This window comes from Mus musculus, chromosome 19, assembly GCF_000001635.26.
Source record: "Mus musculus strain C57BL/6J chromosome 19, GRCm38.p6 C57BL/6J".
In the NCBI taxonomy this organism is placed as follows: domain Eukaryota; kingdom Metazoa; phylum Chordata; class Mammalia; order Rodentia; family Muridae; genus Mus; species Mus musculus.
In genome coordinates, this window is record NC_000085.6 from 3,804,352 (window position 1) to 3,825,832 (window position 21,481).

The 21,481-nt window shown below is 45.6% G+C and overlaps 1 protein-coding gene and 1 pseudogene across 18 annotated transcripts in view; one reads left to right on the forward strand and one right to left on the reverse strand.

Moving 5' to 3' along the window:
• The window catches only part of Kmt5b (lysine methyltransferase 5B), a 50,942-nt gene extending 36,990 nt beyond the window's left edge, over positions 1–13,952 (forward strand). For 9 of the 18 annotated variants that reach the window (XM_006531727.4, XM_017318144.2, NM_001167885.1 and 6 more), the window contains 5 exons: positions 44–210; positions 463–482; positions 566–702; positions 2,874–3,070; positions 9,764–13,952. In XM_006531727.4, the coding sequence (XP_006531790.1) occupies positions 44–210; positions 463–482; positions 566–702; positions 2,874–3,070; positions 9,764–11,238 (1,996 nt within the window). In that variant the 3' untranslated portion in view covers positions 11,239–13,952. Of the gene's footprint in view, positions 1–43; positions 211–417; positions 483–565; positions 1,991–2,873; positions 4,485–9,763 lie in introns of those variants that run through there. The other 9 variants (NM_001379678.1, NM_001379679.1, NM_001167884.1 and 6 more) reach the window with 7 other exon arrangements.
• Positions 13,953–17,210: 3,258 nt separating this feature from the next.
• Gm19209 (predicted gene, 19209) lies at positions 17,211–18,034 on the reverse strand (annotated as a pseudogene).

The following is a 21,481-nucleotide window of genomic DNA, read 5'->3' on the forward strand; positions in this document are numbered from 1 at the left end:
CTTATTATAATTACTAGTAATTTTTATCACATATTTTAAATAGGAAACGAAATGACAAAATAGAATTACTGGTGGGTTGTATTGCCGAACTTTCAGAAATTGAGGAGAACATGCTACTTAGACACGGAGAAAACGACTTCAGTGTCATGTATTCCACAAGGAAAAATTGTGCTCAACTCTGGCTCGGTCCTGCTGCATTTATAAATCATGGTAAGCTGCCTTCTGAGGCATCTACACTGTGTGAGGCGTCTACACTGTGTGGGCTGGCTGCCCACAGCTAGTGTGGCCTGGCTGTACTCAGGGGAGTTTGGAATGGCCATTATCTTCAGATTTATTAAATATGCCCAGTGTGACTTGAGACGTAAACTGTGAAGTTGTCTGGAAAGCCTTTTCAGATTCTGTAACTTCGTGTTTCAGATCTTATCAGCAGTTAATTGACTTTCTCTTTTGGACATTTTTCAGATTGCAGACCTAACTGTAAGGTAAGCATAAAAGAAACCAAATACCTCAAAGATTCTTTGTTTGCCTTGGGTGTGAGAGTCTTAACACATTACTTCTATTTCAGTTTGTGTCAACTGGTCGAGATACAGCATGCGTTAAGGCTCTGAGAGATATTGAACCTGGAGAAGAAATTTCTTGTTACTATGGAGATGGCTTTTTTGGAGAAAATAATGAGTTCTGCGAATGTTATACTTGTGAAAGGTAAAGAATCAGACTCTCTGCCTATTCAGCATGTAACTGTCATGATGGTGTGGTATTGACCCTGCCCAACCACCCACATCATATGTGTAGAGCTAGCATGTGCTCTGTAGCTCAGCCCCAAGTGTTGTGTGAAAAACAGAATCAGATGTCATACAGCTGCTACTGATGGGTCACAGTACAGAAGTGCTTAGGAGAAAACAACAATAAATGTAGTCTATGAGGGTGTGCAAATGAAAAACACAGTGAGGGTAATAAGTTTCTACATAAATTGTACTAGTTTTACTAGCAGAATTTTGAAAGGTAAAATATGAGACAGTCCCTCAAGATAAGATCTGAGTAAAAAGAACTGTGATGTTGGCTGTGAACACATAGATGCCACTCTTTCCATAATAATAAACTGCTTGAAACTTTATTTTTAGAATTGACCAAAACTATATTAAAGCTTATAAAGTATTGTATGCTTGATGAAAACCAAGAAAGACAAAATCAAAAGAACATTGGGGCAGCCAGGCAGGGTGGTTTATGCTGATAATCCCAGTGTTTGGGAGGCTGAATCACATGCACTTGGAAAAGTTTAAGGTAAACCCAGGCCACACAGTACGCTCTCTCTCAAAACAGTCATAGAAGAAGCCGGGTCCTCAGCACTGAACAACAGCGACCACAACAAAGGTTAAAGGAGGGTTGGGGAGGAAGCGGCTGCAGAGCTACTTAAAGAACAGGGTAGATCCTGGCGATTGAGCGGCTGCTATAGTGTTACTTGTCTATGATTCCAGCACTCAGAGAGTGAGGCAGGAGGATTAGAAGTTCTGGTCATTCTTGGTAAGTAGAGCATTTGAGACCAGCCCGAGAAATAAGAGACCTTGCCTCTTTTTTTTTTTAAAGGAGAGTTACCTTAACAGATATTAAAGATTATTGTATTATAATGGTTATGATCAAACTTGATGCATTGGTTAGGAATGAACAATAGTGAACAGAGAATTCTAAAACAAGCAGAGTGCACGTGGGAAGTGAGTGCTACCTCTGCTTCTGGGGAAAAATAGGCTAGGCTTCCAAATACAGTTTAAATAAACAATCTAAAATGATTAGGAAAAGATCTGCCTAGGGCCGTGAGAGTTAAGAGCATGTGCTGCTCTTAACAGGACCCGAGTTTAGTTCCCGACACCCATGCTGTGCTGTTTCCGGCACTACAGGGAGACTGACACCCTCTTGTCCTCTGAGGGTTTGTGTGTTCATGTGTATACATGTAATTAAAAAGAAAATAAAACTTGACCAAAAAAGTGTCAGAGCCAAATGTGGTGGTGTACTCCTTTAATCCCAACACCCAGAAAGTAGAGGCCAGCAGATCTCATGTGACTTAGAGGCCATCTTGGTCTACATAGAAAGATCCAGGACAGCTAGAACTAGAGACCCTTGTCAGAAATCGAGGGGGGTAGGGGAGGGAGAGAGATAGGAGAGAGAGAGAGAGAGAATATATCTTCCTTCCTAACTAGAGTTTTAAAGGTCTTGTTGGTGACATAAGTAATGACAAAAAATGCTCAAATGACCCAGTCAAGTCAGAGTCAGATGAAGACATAGCTCAGCAGCTGAGAGTTCATACTGCTCTTGCACAGGACCCAAGTTCTAGTCTTAACACCTGTGTCAGGCTCTTAACAGCTTCCAGTTACTTCAGCTCCAAAGGATCTGATGCCGTTTCTGGCTTTTGTAGGCTCATGTGTGAGTGTCCTCACGCATACTTAAACACACACACGTCACAAAACATTGAATACATTCACAGATGTTCTCTGGAAATATGAGCTTTCAAAGCATGTGTTCAGTGTACGCTTACTTTTAGACGTGCTAGGTAAAATGGTTATAATGTAGGATTTTAGTTTTGCTTCCTTAAAAATAAATAACCTAAATTGAAGAATCCTCTATATAGTATATCTACAGATCAGGTCCACAGACAGAAATGAGTAATTAAGGCACACATTGTAAGTATAGTTTCAAAAGAGTTTTGGTAGATGCATGCTGCCTCTCCCTGAGAGCTCTAAAGCGGGTGGTTCTCTAACTGTAGTGGAGACCTCATCAGTTCATCTCAGCCCTTGACCTAACGTGGCTGCACACCGTCGGCAGCCAAGCTTATTGTAAGTCGTCTGCTCCATTTGTTTGACCTTTGCTGTTTTCTCTTTCAGACGGGGAACTGGTGCTTTTAAATCACGAGTAGGACTGCCTGCGCCTGCTCCTGTTATCAATAGCAAATACGGACTTAGAGAAACAGATAAACGCTTAAATAGGCTTAAAAAGTTAGGTGACAGCAGCAAAAACTCAGACAGTCAGTCTGTCAGCTCTAACACAGATGCAGACACCACTCAGGAAAAAGACAATGCAAGTAAGTAAGGGAGCTGCTGTGAGGTGCCAGTTATGCTCCTCAGGAGGGTCTGTAGCATGCCCTAGGAGGGTCTGTAGCATGCCCTAGGAGGGTCTGTAGCATGCCCTAGGAGGGTCTGTAGCATGCCCTAGGAGGGTCTGTAGCATGTCCTAGGAGGGTTTTTTGGTTTTTGTTCCTTGTTTTTGTGTTTTTTGTTTTTAAGATTTATTTATGTTTGTTAGTACACTGTCGCTGTCTTCAGATACACCAGAAGAGGAGAATAATCAGATCCCATTACAGATGGTTGTGAGCCACCATGTGGTTGCTGGGATTTGAACTCAGAACCTCTGGAAGAGCAGTCAGTGCTCTTAACCACTGAGCCATCTCTCCAGCCCAGCCTCAGTGGTTTTGAAACTCCAAATTGATAGAAACTGAGACTTGAGGCATTTCAGCTAGAAATGCACTTGGTAGTACACAACATACTTTTCGTCCATAGCAGTTTATATCAATTCCAAATTTAGAGCCAACATCTCTATGTATTTCTGAATACTTGGTAATTGGACATTGAAATATTCAGCATATGTACCTATCATGCTCAAGGAAGACATTTTCAAGTCATTAGTGATGGGTAATGGTGTTAGAGGCCCCGTAAGAGCTTGGCTGGTTCATCAGGCTACCCAGGTCTATCTCCAGCCAGTCTAGGAACAGGATGGACCCAGAGTTCATTATAGCTTCAAGACTTCCATTCATTTAACTATTTGATTAGCATTTTTTGAGGTGAATCAACCTAGTTCACTAGGCTCCGAAGTGTGCCAAGAGTGTTTGGATGTGGCTATTATAGGGTGTGTGATTGCTACTACAGAAAGTAGCAATCCAGGAAGCTTGGGGCCAGTTTTATGTTGGTGGAGTGCCTAATGGAAACTGGGGTTGGTGGTGAACAAAGAGAAAAGGAAGAGAAGAAATGTTACAGAGGCCAAAGACAGCACAGTGGAGTTTGAGTGCTGGGACCTCTGTGGAGGCTGTGATGCCGCACATCAGCAGGTTCTCCTGTCTGACTCGTCTCTACTAGAGTCGTCTGTGAGAAAAGTTGGCCTTGGTTACCCACAGAGTATATCTTCTAGCACTCTAGTGACTGAGCACTTGGGAGCCCCCTCAGGCACTGGCTGTTCCAGGATCTTCTCCATGCCTTCAGCTGTTTTCAGCCCACTCTTGGGTATTCCTTTCCCTTACAAAAAATTTTGAAGAAAAGGGAAAGTGTCTCCATGATGGTAAATGCCACCCACTGTGTGGATATCTGAATCTACTTGAAGTTCAAGGCCAGACATAACCTCTAGTATAAAAGCAATAGTGTAGTTCAAGTTCACAAATTAGCTGAGGTGTCAGTCACTCATTCACTGTTGACTGTTGGTTCTCTTAATAAAGGCAGTGCAATGAACTTTGTTTTCTTGAGTCTGGTTCCTTGAAGACACTGGAGCTTGTGAAGCCCATTTCATAAATACTTACTGGCAACACTGAGGTGTGGACTGCAATCCAGATGGCCACAGTGCTATCCTCAGAAACTGGCTCTGATGAATGAGAGTCCCTGTGTTTGTAGATGGACTTGATCACTAGCATCCACTATAAACTCAGTACACTTCTTAGCTTAAGTACTTAATACAAATCGTTTGTGAAAGTGTTGTGTATGCTAGTGTGTTACAACACGGGAAATACTAATTACAAAGTCCGGTGGTTTTTTGAGAAATACCAAGATGTGGTGGTTCTGGCCCTTCCTGGGAAACTTATGCCTCACCTTCAAGACAAGTGCAAAGTTACTGCAGCGCTGTTTTTTCTCAAGGGCAGAGAGCATGAGCAGCACCTTTGGGCTGTAGCCTCGGCATCTTAGAATAGGAAGTTCAGCCTTGGTATTGGCTGCTTGTGTTAGGTGCTGGGTTTATTAATCAGGATGCCTTTTAGCAACATGTATGTTAAAGTAAGCCAAAGCTTACTGTCAGTGACTTGGAGGCATGGCCCACAGCTCAGGAAGAGCCAAGGCTTGGGTGTCATTTTGCCACTCTTGCCTGGCAGGAGATGACATCTAGAAGTGTATAGGACAGGCACCTGTTGTGTCCTTTGCCCTTTTTCTTACCTATGCTTTAGCTATCTTGTGAGGTTTTTTTTTTTCTTTTTTGACCCTGGAGAGTGTGTCCATGGCACATGTGTGGAAGTTAGACGACAAGTCAGTGCTGTCCTTCCATTGTGCTAAACTCAGGCGCCTGCCAGTGTGGTTACCTAGTCAGTGTTGTGTTTAGAAGTTAAGGTTTTACCAGAATATCCTGACCATAATTCAACAAGCATCGGAACTTTCTCCCAGGGCTTCAGGCATGCCTCGTGTATGGACAGGGCCTGCTGTTGGCCTGCTCGCTTCTCTTTCCCCTGCCTTTTCTTGCAGTTTGGCAGCTGGTAGAAGTCCTGCTTTGACAGGTGTACACGGCAACATTGCTACCTAGGCCCAAGGAAGACATTCTTTCTCTAAGCAAGGCCTGAGAGATGGGGTCTCAGGAGGGCCACGGTGACTTTCTGCTTTAGCACCCAGGAGTGAAGACAACAAGACATCCCATGTCCAAAATGAGTCCTCCAGTCTAAGTTCCAGTGCCCTTTGGAGGGTCATGGTTTTCTAGGCCTTGGTACCTTACTGGCTTGTCTGTCTCCTATAGTTAGTGATAAGGTGTCTGAAATGTGAAAACTCAAGTAGCACCCAAAACTGGACAGGCACTGCCCTCAACACAAGCCAATACAGTGCCCAACAGACATGCCAGTAGAGAGAGTTTATGCGGTCTAAAGGAGCTCCTGCCTGGGCATGGAGGTCTCACTGGCTCGTTCTCCTGCTCAGGCGGCCTGCCTTTCTATGCCATCACTCTTTTCAGGTGGCCTTTGCCAGTCGGTCAGGCAAAAATCCTTGTGCCTGATAAATGGGAGACTTTCACGTGCTGCTTAGGGTTTTCTGGATTCTAAACTACAAATGGCCCTTGTACAGACTTGATTCACATGCTTTGCCAGCATAGTCTAAGAGCTCAAGGCAACACTAGTGTTCTTTTGTTGTGCTTCTTTATGGTGCACACAGAGCGGCATGCTACTGTGTTAAGTGACATCCCGGAGCAGCCGCAGTCGGTGGCCATACGTACGGTGTGCCCTTTGTGAGTTGGAACTGAAGCTGTAATGTAGGTAGCATAACAGTGGTCAGGAACTCAGTGTCTGGAGCCACAGCCAAGCTCAAGTACCAGCTCTCAGCAGCTGGCATGTGGAGATAGATCACCTGCCTAAGGAAGCTTGGTTCCTTCATAGGTATGTTAAGAGTCACTCTAGGTCATCATGTGACTTGTGTGCAGTATCCAGCAGGTAGCTGTCAGGAGAATTGTATGCCCCGCCTCCCCCAAAGTTACCATCCAGCTTATGCATTTGGGATTTATTGACCGTTACAAAAGAGAGAAAGTGCCCTCAGCAAGGGCAGCTAGGGCACTCCTGCCTCCGTGGACATCAGGGCCCTGACTGAATCTCAATACACTTTGAAATGGTTGACTCACAGTTCGTCGTGTCCACCAGCTTTCCTCCTCTAGACTTAGCATCATGGAAGCCCCATCTCTCACAAGTATTCTTAAGTGTCTGCATAGTGACTCACCCCTGGCACTCTTGGAGAGTCTTAATCACATTTTCCTGCTTCCTGCTTTCAGTGAGCTCACCTTTTCGCTGGACTTTTAGTGAGATGATACTTTTCAAATAAACTCTGAATACTTTGACAGAAATACAAGGGCAATCTTTTCTGAAACAGTGTGCCAAGTGTAGTCTGTGCTCAGATCACAAACATAAGTTTGCTCAGATCACAAACATAAGTTTGGTCAGTGCTTGGCACTGCTACCTACAGGGAGTCTAAGAAAGGGAGGGTCTGGGAGAAATTGGACTTAGAGTCAACTTAAAATGGAATTCAGCTAACGGACTAAATTAAGAACTAAGTAAAGAGAGCCTTTGACGCCAAGAGTCCAATTAGAAGAGGCTCTCTAAAGGAGGAAACTAGCCAGGTGAAGCGTGTCCATAGCAGAGGGACTCACGAGCCCAAGCTCACAAGTCGGAAGGCCTAATCTGGAAAGCTGCTGCTTCACGGATGGAGAAAAGAAAGAATGTGACTTAGTTGAAGGTTTCAGCCTTTATTCTCAGGACATCAGGGTGTTGCAAGGGTTGCCTTCCAGGGGGACATGAGACAATGAGACAAGTCATTCTGCCTCTGGGGAGATAAGAGTGGGCCAGTGCCCTGCGTGGGCCAGGCAGGAGGTAGTGCCATGTGGGACGGTGACTTAACTGCAGGCAGTTAGGGAAGGAAGAATCAGGGATGATCAGCTTGGGCAGTGGATAGATGGAATATACTACTGACAGGGTAGAGAACTGAGGGAGAAGCTGCCAGAGCTCTGGGCGACAGTGCAGGCCTATCAGCCCTGGAGCAGCTTCAATCAGTGTTCAGGAGGGCTAGAGGCATAGGAACTGCTAGCATCTGATGGCAAGTGGCCAGGTAGGTACTTGTCACCTGGAAAATTATATTCAAAGGGCTTGGGCCGGCAGATGCCTAATGGCTTGCCAGGGCCGAAGGAAGAGAAGATCATAGACTTAACCAGGAGGAGATGAAAATAGTTACCAGACTGTAGTTGATAGAAATGAAAACAGAAAGGGGCTGGAGAATATATACACTGTCTTACATGGTGGTCCTCCTAGCAAAGGCTACCCCACTAGAGGGGCAGGGCTCAGGCTGCAGAGGGATGCTGAGCATGCTGTAGATCCAGTCATTGTGTGGATGGGCTCAAAGCAAGAGTGGGATGGAAATGGAAAAGTGAAAGGCTAGAGACTGCAAAGCCTGGTTATAGATAGTTCTGGAAGAAGCCATGTCTGAGGAAGCATGACAAATGAGAAACGTAATCCCTTGGGTTGCGCCTGGAAGCAGCCAAAACATAGAACATTAATGTGTGTGTGTATAATTTGTTAGAGCCATCTGTTTGCTAAAGTATTCCCTAAACATCCTACCTTTTAACATGAGAGAGAGCGTGCACAAGCAGGAGTGCAAGTGTGCACAGTTGTAGGCCATGTCAATCTGTAAGTCACTCAGCCTCAAGACTACTGCACTGCTCTAGAAATAAGTCCTATCCTAGGCAGCAACCCACACAAATACGTGGATTCTTGGGACACTCGGCTCTCATCACTGGGCTCTGATGGTTTGGCTACTGGCAAGCCCGTCTCTGAAGTAGAAAACCTTCTACTCTTGGTGGTTTATTTTAGAATGTTTGTTAAACGTTCTTAATCACAGCACTTGGGAGGCAGAAACAGGCGGATTTCTGAGTTCGAGGCCAGCCTGGTCTACAAAGTGAGTTCCAGGACAGCCACGACTATACAGAGAAACCCTGTCTCGAAAAACCAAAAAAAAAAAAAAAAAAAAAAAAAAAAAAAAAAAGTATTGCTAGATCCTTGCTTTGCTATGTGGAAAGAAGGAACGGGGCTGCCCAACCAACTGTTGTGTAGGCCCTGTGTTGAGCTGTACCTGGTCTTTTGTGAGGGTACTAGTCACCACAGCTTTTCTGCTGACTAGTTTTAATAAAGGAGCTTTTTGCTGGTTTGTGGTTTTGTTTTGTTTTTGTTATTTTTAACTGCAGAATTCAGAGAATTAAGTAGTTAAAAATTGACTAATGAATTGGGGAAGGGGGTGGCAGTGCATGCCTTTAATTCCAGCACTCAGGAGGTAGAGGCAAGCAGATTTCTGAGTTCAAGGCTAGCCTGGTCTATAGAGCTAGTTCTAGGACAGCCAAGACTATACAAAGAAACCCTGTCTCAAAGACAACAAAAACTTTGACTAATGTAAGATTTTGTGATCATGTAAATGTAAAGAGAAAAGTTAAGACAGTAGGGCAAGGGCAACATGTCTTTGAGTCTCAGTCTCCTGACAGGTACTTAGCTGTCACCTGAGTCCTGCAGCCTTTCTGTGTGCTTAGATCTGTTGTCCTGATTACATCAAGAGTACACCGTGGGACTCTGTAGCTCTTGAGCTAATAGCTACCTACAGTCCCAGTGACGCCTCCCATCCTGTGAAGCAAACAACATATGTTACTGATGCATGAGTGTTGGAGAGCACAGCATATAGTTCTTTAGAGTCTCCTCTGCTTAAAACCATTGGAGATAATGTGTCTCCCAGAGTCCAGTAGTCAGTGCATCTTAGCTCTCTGTTGCTATACTGGCTAAGTAATAATACACTTTGGGAAAATGTAAAACAGTGACTAAGGGTTCAGGAGAAAAGCTGGGCATTACAGTGCACACCAATGATCCCAGCATTTGAGAGACAGTCAGGAGGGTTGCCAAGGGTTCATGACCACCCTGGTCTTACCAAGTTCCAGGCCAGCCAGGATATATGTACATAAGACATGCACACGCACACGGTGGGGGAGGAGGCAGGAGAGGGAGAAGACATGAAGGTAGAAACTAACTCATTTACTTTCCCTTTACATTTTTTTAATGTAAGAAAATACTTAGTAGTGGGGGCAATATAGGGGAGCTGTTCTGGTGAGACTGTTCCTGGAGGGCTGCCTTCCTTGCACATGCGTGTATCAGCAGTTTGTGGCTGGTGGTCTACTTTGGGGATTGATTAATCATGTCGTGTTGCAATACCCAGCTGGTTTCATCTTTGTTTTTTCCTTGTGAACTTCACAGCTTCTAATCGAAAATCTTCAGTTGGTGTGAAAAAGAGCAGCAAGAGTCGAGCTCTGACAAGGCCGTCCATGCCGAGAGTCCCGGCTGCTTCCAACTCTACCTCACCCAAGCTAGTGCACACCAACAATCCCCGGGTACCAAAGAAACTGAGAAAGCCGGCAAAGCCTTTACTCTCCAAGATCAGACTGCGGAATCACTGCAAGCGGCTGGACCAGAAGAGCGCATCCCGCAAGCTCGAGATGGGGAGCTTAGTGCTTAAGGAGCCCAAAGTCGTGCTATATAAAAATTTGCCAATTAAGAAAGAAAGGGAGCCAGAGGGACCAGCCCATGCTGCAGTGGGGAGTGGGTGCTTGACTAGACATGCTGCGAGAGAACACAGGCAGAATCATGGGAGAGGTGCTCATTCGCAGGGCGACAGTTTGCCCTGCACCTACACAACCCGGCGCTCTTTGAGGACAAGGACAGGTCTGAAGGAGACCACTGACATCAAGCTTGAACCAAGTCCCTTGGATGGCTATAAAAATGGTATACTGGAACCTTGCCCAGACAGTGGCCAGCAGCCAACCCCAGAGGTGCTGGAAGAACTGGCTCCTGAGACTGCACACAGGGAGGAAGCATCCCAGGAGTGTCCCAAGAACGACTCCTGCCTGTCACGAAAGAAATTTCGACAAGTGAAACCTGTGAAACACTTAGCAAAGACCGAGGACTGCAGTCCAGAGCACAGCTTCCCTGGGAAAGACGGGCTGCCAGATTTGCCAGGGTCTCATCCTGATCAAGGTGAGCCCAGTGGCACAGTCAGGGTGCCCGTGAGCCACACGGACTCTGCTCCCTCACCGGTTGGCTGCTCTGTTGTCGCACCCGACAGCTTCACAAAAGACAGCTTCAGAACTGCACAAAGTAAAAAGAAGCGGCGGGTCACCAGGTACGATGCACAGCTGATCCTGGAGAACAGCTCTGGAATCCCCAAGCTGACGCTTCGCAGGCGGCACGACAGCAGCAGCAAGACAAACGACCATGAGAGTGACGGCGTGAACTCCTCCAAGATCAGCATCAAACTCAGCAAGGACCACGACAGTGACAGCAACCTCTATGTTGCCAAGCTCAGTAACGGGGTCAGCGCAGGGCCGGGCAGCAGCTCCACCAAGCTCAAGATCCAGCTCAAGCGGGATGAGGAGAGCAGGGGGCCATGTGCAGAGGGCCTGCACGAGAACGGGGTGTGCTGCAGCGACCCCCTCTCCCTGCTCGAGTCCCAGATGGAGGTGGACGACTACAGTCAATATGAGGAGGACAGCACAGATGAATCCTCATCTTCTGAGGGGGAGGAGGAGGAGGAGGACTGCGAGGATGACTTCGATGATGACTTCATTCCTCTTCCTCCGGCAAAGCGGCTGAGGCTAATTGTTGGTAAAGACTCCATAGATATTGACATTTCTTCAAGGAGAAGAGAAGATCAGTCTCTAAGACTGAACGCATGAGCGCTCACTCATTGTTCTGGAGAACTAAAAAGTAAAAATCCCGCCACAGCTTCTTGGCACAGCACTTCTGTGGTCTCTTCACCTGTAGGCATAATACTGTAGAAAGTGTACAGCATCCTGACTCTTAAGTCTGATTTGTGCAAATTTTTATTGTACTTTTTAAATAGCCTTCTTATGTGCAATTCCGAGGGAAAGCCCTGTTGTAAAATATCCAGTGACAGCAGCTCTCCACATAGGGCCTTCAGACACTCATGTGGTTAGACCATGTTGTCACCTATAAGAGCAAACGCCAGCCCTCCTCTCCTCCATAGATGACTAAACCGTAGTTAGGGCGGAGCAGAGCAGAGCAGCCTTGTGGGAAGGGTTTCCAGCATCTGCGCCTATCACCAGCATTGACCTCTGGCTTTTGGTTTATTTGCTAGATGTTTCCCCCTTGGAGTTGTGTCGGTTTCACACTGTTTACTGGCCCAGGTGTCCTGTCCGTGGCCTTCGTTACCATAGCAGACCATTGGCTGGAAGTCAGATTGATTTCTTTGAAGAAAAAAAAGTGAACTTGAATCTTGTGCGTGACAGCTCGTTCTCAGTACATTCTCTATCGAGGCTGGCGGTGTGCAGGGTGGGTTTTCAGAGCGGCTTATTTATTGCTTTTTGTGTAAATTAAAGACCGTGTATTTAACACTTTCCAATCCTTTTAGATAAAATTGTTCTTTGCAAGAATGATTGGTGCTTATTTTTTCAAACCTTTGCTGTGAACAGCGTGGCGACAGCGAGCAGCGTTTGTCCAATGAACTCCAGCTATCTTAATTTGGGTCTTCAAGTTTCTGTTGCACTTGTAAAATGCTACAAGGAATATTAAAAGAAATCTATTCACTTTAACTTATAATAGTTTATGAAATAAGAACATGAGTCACAGCTTTTGTTCTGTGGTAACCTATACAAACATTTGTCTTTGGGATTCAATGTAAAGAGCTGAAAACGATGTATATGTTGTAAATATTTGTGTGTTGTGAGAAATTTTTGTCATAAGAAATTAAAAGAACTTACCAGGAAGGTTTTTAAGTTTAGAAATATTCATGCCAATAAAATAGGAGATTATAAATAATAGTGTAAGCACTGCATCAGTGGACGTCTTGGCTTATGTTAGTTTATTATGAAGATATCAGATTGTTTTGATTATATTATCAGTCAAACAAAAAGAGGAGTCAGATTTAATTTGTTTTTGAAGCACTTTGAGAAGAGAAATTAATTTTAAGTAACTTAATGAGCAATTTTTGATTACTGCTTTATGTTCAATACCAGGCTTGTTTGTTTCTCTGGATTATTTTACAAATCAAAGAATTTGAGAATATCAGTCTATAGCAGGTGTATGACACCAGTGGGTCTGTTTATTTACTGGGAAATGTATAGCTGCCCATTCAGATAGATAGTGTTACTAAATGACACAAGCTAATGGACTCAGTGTTCCAGTGTGTCAGAAGGGACCTGCAGGGAGTGAAAGGTCCACCAGAGAGCATCTCCATGCTTTCCTTTTGCTGATGACACCTACCAGTATTCAGCTTGGGGATGCTTTGGTTCTCAAAGCTGTTGCTTGTAGGTCCCAGTGCAAGTTAGCAAGATTTATGAATGTTTCTAGGCCATGATGTCTTTGCTCCTGTGCATGGTAGGATTCCCTGCTGTGGTCCTATACAGTCTTGTCTTTGCCATGCAGTCTCACCCTGTTGGGTATCTATGTCATTTGGAAGCAGAAGGAGAGACTGCAGTGTGCCTACACACACACACACACACACACACACAAACCATTTGCTATAGCCGTGAAGAAAGGTAGCCCTGTGTCTCAAGACTTCCTGTCTCAAAGCACCCAGAGCACCTCCATGATGTTCCCAGTCTTCATGGGTTCCCAAGTGTAAGTGTGAGCCATGTGCCACCTCCAGGAAGCTGACGGTGAGCTCAGGAGCCTGCACAGGGTAACTGGTCACCTTCATTCTCATGTTCTCTTGGGCTGTTGAGACTTAAATCCTCGAATTTCTTTGAATACCAACAATAGCCATTTCAGGAATTTCAATCTTAAGGAAAAAGTAACAAAATAACAATTTCCCATTTTCTCCATTTTAAGCTTAATTTTAGTAACTTATTTATGATGTTTATTTTAGTTTTGTTGTGGCCTCATCTTTGGAGGCCGACCTTCCCATGGGTCTAAGAGCAGTGACATTGTGAGGAGTTGCTGCCTCTCAGGAGTTGTATGCACAAGCATTCAGCAGTGCTGCTGATGCCTTCTAGGGAACCTTATTTCCGTTTCTCAAGGCAGGGGCCTCGGACTGTTCTCGATCTGCTGTAGAACTTCACTGTGGGGGTGCCAGAACCCCACACTCTTGACCAGTCTGGAAGAGGATACACTCAATAAAACTCTCAGCTTGAGCTTATGCAATGATTGGTAAAGTTTTTGGAAATTGTAAGAATTAGGAAATGATCCTAGAAATATATGTAAAGTATTCAATTTTCAATCATTTTTCAAATTACTGTTTTAAATTGTTTTGCTGAGTTGTAATACTTTTGAGATACAATGTATTCCTTGTACTGAAAGAATGAAAAGGACTTTTTCAGCATTTGAGGTAAGTTCTTTAACGTTTCATTAAAAAACATTTTTTACAAATATTTTGTACATGCACTTGCAGTATTGAGGTTAATCATTTTAATAAATTCGGAAATTAAAATGATCTGGTCAGTGTTCACTGTATCTTGAGAAGTCTTCCAGCAGATGCTTACAGGAAGCAGCTTGTGAGTTGGAGTGAGCCATTGTACCTGGCGGCCGTGAGTGAGAGTAGCTTGACTCACTCCCTCAGAGTGGGAGACCCTGTCTTTCACCCCAGAAAGGTTGCTTTCAGCATCCCAGACACATGAGGGCTTTCTTCTCGGTGTGACTGACCTTCCACAGTTCACCATGTTCCAACAAGTTGCCTGGAAACCTTGAGACTCCCTCCTCAAATACCAGCTATGTGTATCCAGTATACATCCTGCTGTATAAGTTGCCAGTTAGATTCAGGTGGGCCCAGTACTTTTGTATCCCCTAATAGAGGGCAAATGAGCTCTTGGCATGCATGAAAAGGCTCCAGCCTCCTTCCCCAGTATCCCAGATCCTGTGGGTATTGGACAGCAATAGATCCCAAAAAGTAGAGCAGCAGAGGACCAGGTAGGTGAATGACTGCCCCCCCCCCACCTGTGCCACACTCTCTCCCAGATCACTAAGCTGCCAAACTGTCACCCAAACTGCCAGTTGAGGACAGATTAGGAGATGGGTTTTAATACTCTATGAGGGTCTTCATCAGACCCTCTAATTCTCTGTGTGGGTCTTCATCAGAGTTTCCTGCCCAGGCTTAGCCATGGTAGATTTGGGGTGGCCCACCATAGTCTGCTCTACTGAAAGAAAGTCCTGCTTTGCTGGGCCACATAGGTTCAATCTGAGACATGAACAGGCATACCCTTTTTAGCACAAGTGATGGCATTTTTTTTTTCAAATGTGTTGAGCACCTTTGAGGTATCTGAAGTTAGGTAGTATCTGAGTTAAAGATGAGAGTTGCTTAGGACAGACAGTCTAGGCCTCCCACACAGGGAGTGCTGAACTCAAAGCCATTTGTCCTCTGTGACTTTAGATAACAGAAGGGAGTCACTTTAGGAGGATCAGGCTTGGGGGGTTGGGGGAGTGGAGAAAGCTAGCTTGGGAAGTTACTACTTTTATTAGACAGCAAGCTTAACCAAGGACACTGGAAGTTTCCACGGAGCTATGAAAGAAGGGGAGTTATTCAGAGCTAAGAATAATGGAGGAATTAGGAACTGTCTTCCTGGCTTGCAGCTTCAAGAGGAGTCCACGGGACTGGAAAGATAGCTGCTCAGTTGTTAAGAGCACTTGTCCGCACACCTTTAATCCCAGCACTAGGGAGGCAGAGGCAGGCAAATTTCTGAGTTCGAGGCCAGCCTGGTCTACAAAGTGAGTTCCAGGACAGCCAGGGCTATACAGAGAAACCCTGCCTCCAAAAACAAAACAAAAAAAGAGCACTTGTCCTTAACAGAGGACCCAGGTTGATTTCCAGCACCCACATTGTGATTCACAACCTTCAGTAACTCTATCTCCAGAGGACCCAATGCCCTCTTTGGCCTCCATGGGCACCAGGCATACATGTGGTGCACATACATCATACATACATACATGTAAGGAAACATCAACATACATCTTTGTATAAAAAAAGAGTAGGTATGATGGCATATTCCTTTAATCCCAGCACTTGGGAGTAGAAGTGGGGCACAGATCTGAGTTGAATTCCAACCTGGTCTATGTAGGGAAATCTGGGCTAGCCAGGTATACATTGAGACCCTGTCTCAAAAATAAATATGTAAATGAAGCAGGTGCAAGTAGGAGGTCCACACCTTTCCAGGGTAGCACAGGCCTCCCATGAGACTACCAAGAGGAAAAAGGGTAAGGAGGAGAGACAGGCCACCTCAGAGCTCTGCCCTGCCTATAAGCAGTAGGCAAGGTCATCTGAGGGCAAAGTGGGGTCTGAGGTTTGGGGAGATGTGAAATGGACAATAGGAATGTAAGCTAGCTATAGATTCCCAGTATAATTGGTTAAACATTTACCCATAACCTTGTACAGTCAGCATCCAGCCATCCGTGGAATTCCAACTGATAACAGCACTGATCAGTGAATCTAAGACCAGCAGGAGCCTCAGGAGAGAGTGGGGTCAGAAGTTTAGGGTGTCAAAAAAGTTGAGCCAGGCATAAAAGTCCACATCTGTGGGGGCAAGTGGACCATGCTACCAAACAGAAGAACTGGTAAGTTCGAAGCAGGTTCAAAACCCCAGGAAATCTCACAATTGAAAATGGCAGGTGTTAGAACCAGCTGCCAGCCAGTCTTTCTCTGTCCTGGGACACATAACCATGACATCCCGAGAGAACCATGATAACCAGTCATGTAGCATAAAAACCTAGAGTTTTCCATACTAACAAGTTATCTAGATAGGCCTCGAGTGTCTGGCCAATGAGCGTCCCTTCCTGGGCATCCAGCCCTTCCTGCAACAAGTATTTAATCCCTGATTCAACCTTAGTAAGACGGACACACTCACATCCACCATAGAAATAAAGCATTTTGGACAAGCAAGGACCGTTTTCTTCATCAAGGATTGCAGCCACTGGAGGCATTTGCCTAAATTTCCCAGAGAAGGCCTTCTCTCTTTCAGCCCCTCAGTACTTGGCACCAAACTGAATTCCCACCCCATCCATGGCTTAGTCCTCGGATCACTGTTCTCAACTCCTCAAGGTTCCCAACAGTGTCTGGGTAACAGGAGATTGAGAGCCATAACATCTGTCCCAGATCTCACTGTTTCTACCCTGGGAAAACATAGCCTGGGACCCCTACCTTGAACTTTGTTCTGCCTTGCCTGAGTGGCATGCTGATGGCACTCGCAGTCCCAACGGCAAGGCAGACACACACCTATAATCCCAGTACTTGGGAGGTGGCGGCAGAAGGATCAGGAGTTCTAGGCCAACTAGATAGACTACATCCTGTCCTGCCTTGCGTCACAGAGGCAGAATGATAGACAGAGTTGTTGAACATAGAATGCAAGAATGATAAGAAGCCGGGTGTGGTGGCGCACGCCTTTAATCCCCGCACTCGGGAGGCAGAGGCAGGTGGATTTCAGAGTTCGAGGCCAGCCTGGTCTACAGAGTGAGTTCCAGGACAGCCAGGGCTATACAGAGAAACCCTGTCTCGAAGAAAAAAAAAAGAAGGATAAGAAAGAGAAGATGAAGGTCAGGAGCTGAGTGGGCCACTTGCAAAAATAGGCACCTGGCCTAGAAGCACTCAGGCCACCAAGATCTCTCTGAACAAGCAACTGGTAAAGACAGGCAAAGGGCAGGTCAGGAGCTTTGGAGGGTGGGGATACACTTTCTTTTTTTTTTTTTTTCAAACTGATAAATGACAATTTTATTTTTTGTGCATAAAGGTTGATGAAAAACCATCACTAGTTCTAGTAAAACTGAACATTTTAATCAAAAAGCAAAGCATACGTATGAAACACCACTTTCTAAAGTACAGCTTTAAAACATCTAACATGCTTTTTAACTTGTAGTACAATGGATCCAAGTCCAAGAACACAGGTTACATGCATCGAGGCTAGACTACATATTATCATAGTCATCATCATCGTCGTCATCATCGTCATCATCATCGTCTTCACGTTTTCATTTCAGTGCATTTGCTGACTCGGCTGTATTTTGTGATACCATATTAGTAGTAATAAGAATGTTTTTGGACCCAATTAACGATGGATTAATAAGAACATTCTGAACTGTTGATGTTGCAGGTATAGAAGCTTTTACAGCAGGGGACTGAGACGCAGCCATCTGTACTGTAAACCTCTGTCCTGTGAGGGACATTGGGGTGCCTACTTTAGTTGAAACAGACATGGTTTGTGGAGTCGGTGTACCTAGGGTGGGAGTACTTGGTCTACTAGAAACTGAACCAACACTTAACCTTGGAACTGTTATTCTTCCTGCAGGAGCAGGTGCCTTTTTCTGTAAAGACTTAAGCCTATAGTTTGGGGCAGTTAAGCAATACCTATCAGGTGGCAATCTAGGACCTGAATATGGCTTGATCAGTGGCAAAGGGATTTGATTTCTTTGTCGTGCAATATCTAACAAGAAATCTCTCGGGGGCGGAGAAGTGAAAGACTGGTCAGCACGGCACTGACCAGTCGTACATCATCTGCATCAACAGTAGCTTTCTTAGCATGGCTGGAATAAATTATTATATGTAAGTACACTGTAGCTGTCTTCAGACACACCAGAAGAGGGCATCAGATCTCATCACGGATGGCTGTGAGCCACCATGTGGGATTTGAACTCAGGACCTTCGGAAGAGCAGTCAGTTCTCTTACCCACTGAGCCATCTCTCCAGCCCGGGGATACATTTTCTGATAGTGTTAAAGTTCCAATAAAGTCTGAGAGGAGAGAAGATTGTGGCAATGAAGTGGTTGCAGTTCTGAGGAGCCAGACATTGCTCTGTTGCACAAGTGGCCTTCATTGAGGAGCCCCTGGGCACATCCAGTTTGTGTCAGGTGAGGGTGAAGGCCCAGGAATGGAGCCAAGCAGTTAGACTGGGATGATGGGTTGTCAATCAAAGCCAATGATCCAAAGCCCAGGCTCTGGACCACACCTGGAGAACCCATGTCTCTCTCCACCAGGGTACTTCTGCAAGTCTCTCTGCTAAAAACTTCCTGGTTAGCGTAGGGACTACTGCTAAGCACAAAGTGACAGACAGTGCTCAAAAAATACAAACATGACTAACAATCCCGGGAAATGCCAATTAGAACAGCCTTGAGGGTTTGCAAAGGTGGCTCAGTAGTTAGAGCAGTTGGTGCCCTTGCAGAGCACTGAGGTTCAGTTCTCAGAACCCACCTGGCAGCTCACAACTGTAACTCCAGTTTAGAAGAGCCAGCACTCTCTTCTGACCTGATGACATGCACATGGTAATGGCTATTTCTGGTTGTCAACTTGATTATATCTGGAATGAACTACAATCCAGAATTGGAAGGCTCACCTGTGATCGAAGTCTTGTGGCTAGAAGACAAGTTTCTCACCTGGATCTTGGCATGGAGATCTTGAGGCATAGTGGCCATGAAAAGCTTAGGCCCAGGCAAGGTAGTACACGCCTTTAATCCCAGGAGACCAAGGCAAGGAGATCTCTTGAGCTCAAAGTCAGTTCGGGGACAGCCAAGATTAAGCAGTGAAGTAGTTGAAAAACCGAAAGCTGGTGATAATGTAATAGAACAAGGGAGCCATGTTCTAGCCCTAGCAAGCAGCAAAACTTGGCAGCTTTGGCAATGTAGCTCTGACTTTAGAGTCCAGAATAGAAGGGAGTACTGGGACAATTGTGGGACAATTGATGTTGGTTAGCTGGAGATAAGAAATTAGTGGTGATTAAGAAGAGACCAGCATCACTGAGGTGAAATCTTCTGGGAAGTGTTTTCTTTTTTCTTTTTCCTTTTTTTTTTTTTTTTTGGTTTTTTGAGACAGGGTTTCTCTGTGTAGCCCTGGCTGTCCTGGAACTCACTCTGTAGACCAGGCTGGCCTCGGACTCAGAAATCAGCCTGCCTCTGCCTCTGCCTCCCGAGTGCTGGGATTAAAGGTGTGTACCACCACGCCCAGTGTTCTGTTTTCTGAGAGCACAAAAAAGCTGTGTCCCAGAGACAGCCAAGGTTGTGCCTTGTACAGCAGCTGTACCTCACAATGTGTAAGAGTCACAGGTGGAGCTGATCTGAAGGCGTGAAGCTGTCATGAAGGACAGCTGAGCTTTGGCCGTTGGTGAAGGTGTCATGAAGGACAGCTGAGCTGACCTTTGGCCGTTGGTGAAGGTGACATGAAGGACAGCTGAGCTTTGGCCGTTGGTGAAGGTGACATGAAGGACAGCTGAGCTTTGGCCGTTGGTGAAGGTGACATGAAGGACAGCTGAGCTTTGGCCGTTGGTGAAGGTGACATGAAGGACAGCTGAGGTTTGGCCGTTGGTGAAGGTGACATGAAGGACAGCTGAGCTTTGGCATTTGGTGAAGGTGACATGAAGGACAGCTGAGCTTTGGCCGTTGGTGAAGGTGACATGAAGAGCAGCTGAGCTTTGGCCGTTGGTGAAGGTGACATGAAGGACAGCTGAGCTTTGGCCATTGGTGAAGGTGACATGAAGGACAGCTGAGGTTTGGCCGTTGGTGAAGGTGACATGAAGGACAGCTGAGGTTTGGCCGTTGGTGAAGGTGACATGAAGGACAGCTGAGCTTTGGCCGTTGGTGAAGGTGACATGAAGGACAGCTGAGCTTTGGCCGTTGGTGAAGGTGACATGAAGGACAGCTGAGCTTTGGCCGTTGGTGAAGGTGACATGAAGGACAGCTGAGCTTTGGCCGTTGGTGAAGGTGACATGAAGGACAGCTGAGCTTTGGCCGTTGGTGAAGGTGACATGAAGGACAGCTGAGCTTTGGCCGTTGGTGAAGGTGACATGAAGGACAGCTGAGCTTTGGCCGTTGGTAAAGGTGACATGAAGGACAGCTGAGCTGAGCTTTGGCCGTTGGTGAAGGTGTAGCCTTAGTTGTATTTGGTGGCCCAGGACTGAAGAGGTCATGCAAAGGAGCTGAGGCTTGGCACCCTGAAGAGAGCCTATGAGAAGCTATTGGTGAAGCCTAGTTGCAGCAGAAGACCCTAGTGTATTGGAGATGCCAGTACCATGGGATGATCACCAAAAACAGCAGTGGCAATGGAGTAGATCAACCTGAGCTTAGAGTGCTACAGAGGGCAGAGCTGAAGGAGCACAGATCATGTGTGGATCCCAGAAATTTTAGATGCCAGAATCGTGGGCTATCTGCTGAGGAAAGCTACTAACAGGCAGTGGTACCAGCCCAGGAAAAGAAGTTTGTTACAGTCAACAAAGATGAAAAGGGAGTTGAAAATCTGAAAACTGCTTTGATATCAGCCATGGAGATGCAGAGTCTAGAGTTTGCCCAGCTGGCTTCCTGTCTTGGTTGGGGATTACAGTTATTGGATGGATCTCAGAAGAAATTTTGAACTTTGAACTTTTAACATTGTTGATACTACTCTAGACTATGGGGACTTTGGAAGTTGGACTAAATGTACATTTTATTATGCTATGGCTAGATATGTCACCCCTCCCCATAGACTCATGTGTTTGAACAAGCCTCTGGGAGCCAGGGAGTGGAATGCCCTGGTTTGAATATGCTTGGCACTATTTGGAGATGTAGGCTTATTGTAGGTGTGTCACTGTGGGCATGGGCTTGAAGACCTTCATCCTAGCTGCCTGGAAGTCAGTCTTCCACTAGCAGCCTTCAGATAAAGATGTAGAACTCTCAGTTCCTCCTGCACCGTGCCTGCCTGGATGCTGCCATGATCCTTATTACTTTGATGATACTGGACTGAATCTCTGAACCTGATCCAGACCCAATTAAAGGTTGTCCTTTGTAAGACTCCACTTGGTCATGGTGTCTTTCACAGCAGTAAAACCCTAAGACACTTTTCTTTTTTGGGTTTTTTTGTTTGTTTGTTTGGTTTTTGGTTTTTCGAGACAGGGTTTCTCTGTATAGCCCTGGCTGTCCTGGAACTCACTTTGTAGACCAGGCTGGCCTCGAACTCAGAAATCAGCCTGCCTCTGCCTCCCGAGTGCTGGGATTAAAGGTGTGTGCCACCACGCCAGGCCCT